This window comes from Hipposideros armiger, unplaced genomic scaffold, assembly GCF_001890085.2.
Source record: "Hipposideros armiger isolate ML-2016 unplaced genomic scaffold, ASM189008v1 scaffold_2013, whole genome shotgun sequence".
Lineage (NCBI taxonomy): Eukaryota > Metazoa > Chordata > Mammalia > Chiroptera > Hipposideridae > Hipposideros > Hipposideros armiger.
Window position 1 is genome coordinate 29,998 of NW_017733362.1, and position 3,961 is coordinate 33,958.

At 50.9% G+C, this 3,961-nt stretch overlaps 1 protein-coding gene across 1 annotated transcript in view; it reads right to left on the reverse strand.

Annotated features, from left to right (window-relative positions):
• LOC109378462 (maestro heat-like repeat-containing protein family member 7) overlaps positions 1-3,961 on the reverse strand; it is a gene marked incomplete at its 5' end in the record, with an annotated part of 34,436 nt that overhangs the window by 27,601 nt on the left and 2,874 nt on the right. Inside the window, 4 exon segments of the mRNA XM_019634842.1 lie at positions 1,690-1,902; positions 2,271-2,349; positions 2,351-2,445; positions 2,815-2,927. Coding sequence (XP_019490387.1) covers positions 1,690-1,902; positions 2,271-2,349; positions 2,351-2,445; positions 2,815-2,927 — 500 coding nt within the window.

Sequence of the window (3,961 nt, forward strand, 5' to 3'; positions counted from 1 at the left end):
GTCTCCAAAGCCTCTGCTTCTCCCCTTATGCCAAGGAGCCCTTTGGGACCTGGATCTTGCATTTGTCACATAACATCAAGAAGCCCCCTCTCCTGTCCCTTAGAAGGCAGTACACCAGGCAGGGGAAGGCATCTGTGCCAGGAGGCACCAGCCTGCGGGCACTCTTGTTGCATGGAGTTGAAAGCACTACCAGGCCATGCACTATAGGGTTAATCAAACCCCTTTCCCACTCTGCATAAGCATTTGAACCTTCCCTTAACTTTCCAGCTCTGTTCCCCTGGAAACATGATAAAGATAGTATGTCAACTATGTTGCTAGGCAACATTGATTATGGTGAAAATGACCCAATTGGTAAATTGCATCTGGGCTGGGAAGGACTATAAATTAACCATAAGAGCCAATGGGACGATGTAGCATTGAGGTTCCTGGGGTGCAGTGACTCTCGTGACTGTGGGGACCCTAGAAGCAAAGCCTATAGAGTTATTTATCGTAAGAGATACTAGTTCCTATGAGGCCTGAGCCATTGAAACCAGGGCAGCTCCTGCTCCTTTCACTTGGGAGTCCCAAGAGACCAACCCCTGGACCCAAGACCAAGACTGGAATGAGGAAAGTAAAGCATCTAATGCACAAAATTTAAGGAGGCCCTCACTCTCAGGCTCATGCAAGCACAGGCATGGCATCTGAGAGCAAGGACCTCCTTAAATTTTGTTCCAGCTCTGTCTAGCTGGCTTCACAGGCTGCTACAAGGACTCCTGGCAAAGAGGAGTACCTGATACTGCCCTGTCCTATATCCTGAGCAACACTGATATCAGGTGTGGTCCCCGCTGCCTTATGAGTCGAAATTGTTTAGTGGCCCAAAAAGAAAATCCCCTAGTGGGGGTGCAGCCAGAAAGGGTGAAATTCTTACAGGAGGGAGTAAGAGGATATGCCACCCTGGCCCTCACCATCCCCACTGATCTTGGATTCTATGAATGACACCAACTCTCCTTCTTAGAAGCACATCCCATTTGCACAGCGCTGCACAATTCTTTCACATTCACTCTCAACCAAATATCTTACGATGTGGATGGCACACTTTCTGCCTTGTTTTATTCACTGAGAGAGTCTGGGAGTCTGGAGTAGTCAGACTGGTCTCTCCTGCCCATTCACTGTCTGCAGATCAGATCACGGAGAGCTCCCAGGAGGCTGAGAACATGGTACGTCCTCCTGTACAGGCCAGGTCCTGGCAGGCGCTCAGCACAGGTGACTGCATTGCTTGTCACGACTACCCATCTGGGATGGGAATATAGGGATGATTTCCTTCTTTTGCCCATGGGGGACAACTGAAGTCCAGAGACAGCAAGCAGGTACCCAAAAAAACACACAGCAGCTAAACGCAGAGTTAGGACTGTCACTCAGGCCTCCTTTCTATGGCATCATTATAGAGCTCTGGGCTTGGAGTTGGTCTGATCTGAATTTAGTCCCTTGTTCTGTTGCTTGCTCAGTGGGTGCCTATGGCAAGAAAAGTCCCCTGAGCCTCAGTTTCCTCATCTGTAGAAATGGGGTTCCTGTACTCTTAATGCTGAGCACCGACACCTAGTAGTGCTCAGAAGTGCTTAATGGTTGTCATAAGCACCACAGATCATGGAAAGGGGACCATTTGGGAGGGCAAGGGGCTCCCGTGGGTAGAAGGAATGGGTTCCAGCCTACGGTGGGGGCTGCTTCAGCCCTCTGAGATGTAGTGGCTGACAACCCCCTTAACTGGGACCTGTCCAGTGGGAGAGAGCACATGAGCAGGGCCATGACGACCTCGGTCATGAAGGAGCTGGCCAGGAGAGAGAGGAGCAGCAGGGCCACCTCCCGGGCCCGTGGCTCCTGGATGTGGCCCAGCTGCACATAGATGGCCTGCACGATTTCTGGGATCTGGGGCACAGTGGGTGGTCATGAGCAGGCAGAGGGCCCGTGGGAAAGCCATGGGGGGCATGGGGGCAGGGAGATGGGAAGAGGAAGGAAGGGGTGACAGGACAGAGCGATGGAAGAGGAGGGTGAAGAGGAGAGAAATGGGGAGGAGGCAGAGTGCCTGCTCTTTCCTGGAAATGAGCCATTCTGTCTTCCCCACCCTGCTCCACCCCACACTAGGTCGATAAATTCTCTTGGTGGCTGTTAAGTGAGTTCTTTCTCACCTGAAAGTTGGAAGCTCCTAAAATTCAGCCGCCACCACCCGCGCCCTACCCAAGGGGTGAGCCGCTCTGTGGGGTCTCCCAGCCCACCCTTGCCCCCAGGAGCCTTACCACCTCCAGTGCCCTGTGGCGGTGCCACTCCAGTACTGAGCTGAGTGTGATCTCTGAGGCCAGCTGCGTCATCTCCCGCGTCCGTCTCCTGAGCCTCTGAGCCGCCTTTCAGCCCTTCCAGGGCTGCTAGCAGCAGGTCCTTGACCTGCCGGGGCCCTAGGAAACCTCCAAATTCCTGAAACAAAGGCACAGAGATGCTGACACATATGGGTAAGCCCCAAGTAAGCCATACACAGATGCACAAATACTGCCAGACACACACACAGGTCAGCAGAGGGCTCACAAACTCTGAGGAGGAGCTGAAAACCAGGGGCGACATAGCCTCTGTCCCCAGAGCTGGGTGACATGGCCCACAGGCTGTGGCACAGACCAGAAGGGTTGGAGATACTCAGGATGGCCCGTGTGGTCAGGGAAGGCCTCCTGTGAAGGGGACTTGAACCTGGAAAGATGGAAGGAGAGGAGAAGGCATTGGACAGGCTGGTGCCGCCCTCCCTTCTCCCCCATCCCCAGGGAGGCCCCGGGCTGATGGGCAGCAAGCAGTCGCCGAGATCACATGCAGAATGTTCTGGCACGGGCTGACAGGGTTGTAGGGCCCCAGGAAATGCTCGTTGCTCTCATATAGTTCCTTCTTGTTGATCTCTTCCTTATCTCTGGCTCCTGCAAGAAGAGAACCTTCTCAATGAAGCCTGACCACAATTTTTTTTAAAAAAACTTTTTGTTAAACGTAGATGAAGGACATGTATAAGTCATAGGTAACCAGCTTCATAAATTTTCACATCATGAACATATCCATGAAGCTGGCACCCAGGTCAAGAAACACAACATGATCAGCACCCCCAGAAACCCATCTTGTGCCCCTTTTCAATCCACTCTCCCCCTCCCCTACCCAGGGTAACCACGATTCTGACTTCTCAATCCACACATTAGATTTCCTTGCTGTTGGACTTCTATAAATGGACTCATAGAGTATGTTAACTTTTGTATCTGGCTTTCACTCACATCATGTGAATGAGATTCACTGACACTGTTGCAAGCAGCATTGCTTCATTCATTCTCAGTTCTGCATAATTTTCCATGGTAGGATTATACTACAATTTATGTACCTTTTCTACTTCTGACGGACATTTGGGTTGTTTCCAGCTATTATGCATAGTTCTGCTATGAATATTCTAGTAGGTCTAGTCCATTCTACTAGCCTTTTGGTGAATATATGTACACATGTGTTAGGTGGATAGTTAGGAGAGTAATTGCTGTGTCCTAGGGTAGGCATAGGTTCAGCTTCAGGGGATACAGACAGTTTTCCATTGTGAGGACCCATTATGCTCCCACCAGCAGTGTGTGACGTCCAGTGGCCTCACATCTCCCTAGCATTTAGCAATGTGTGTGTTGTTTCATTTTTGCCATTCTGGTGTTTGTGTGTCAATACCTCTTTTTTTTCTTTTTCTTTTTTAAAGATTTTTTTATTGGGGAATTGGGAAAGAGGACCAGCCAAGTTGTTATTCTTCAATCTTCGTTGTGGAGGGCGCCAGTCGCCATCTGGCTGCCTGTCAGCAGCTCGTAGCCTCTACGCTCAAGGTTCTGTGTTCAATCTTAGTGGTGGGTGGGCGTAGCCACCATCCCATGAGGGAGTCGAACCAGTAGCCTTGTTGTTAAGAGTGCACACTCTATCCACGGAGCCATCTGGGCAGCAG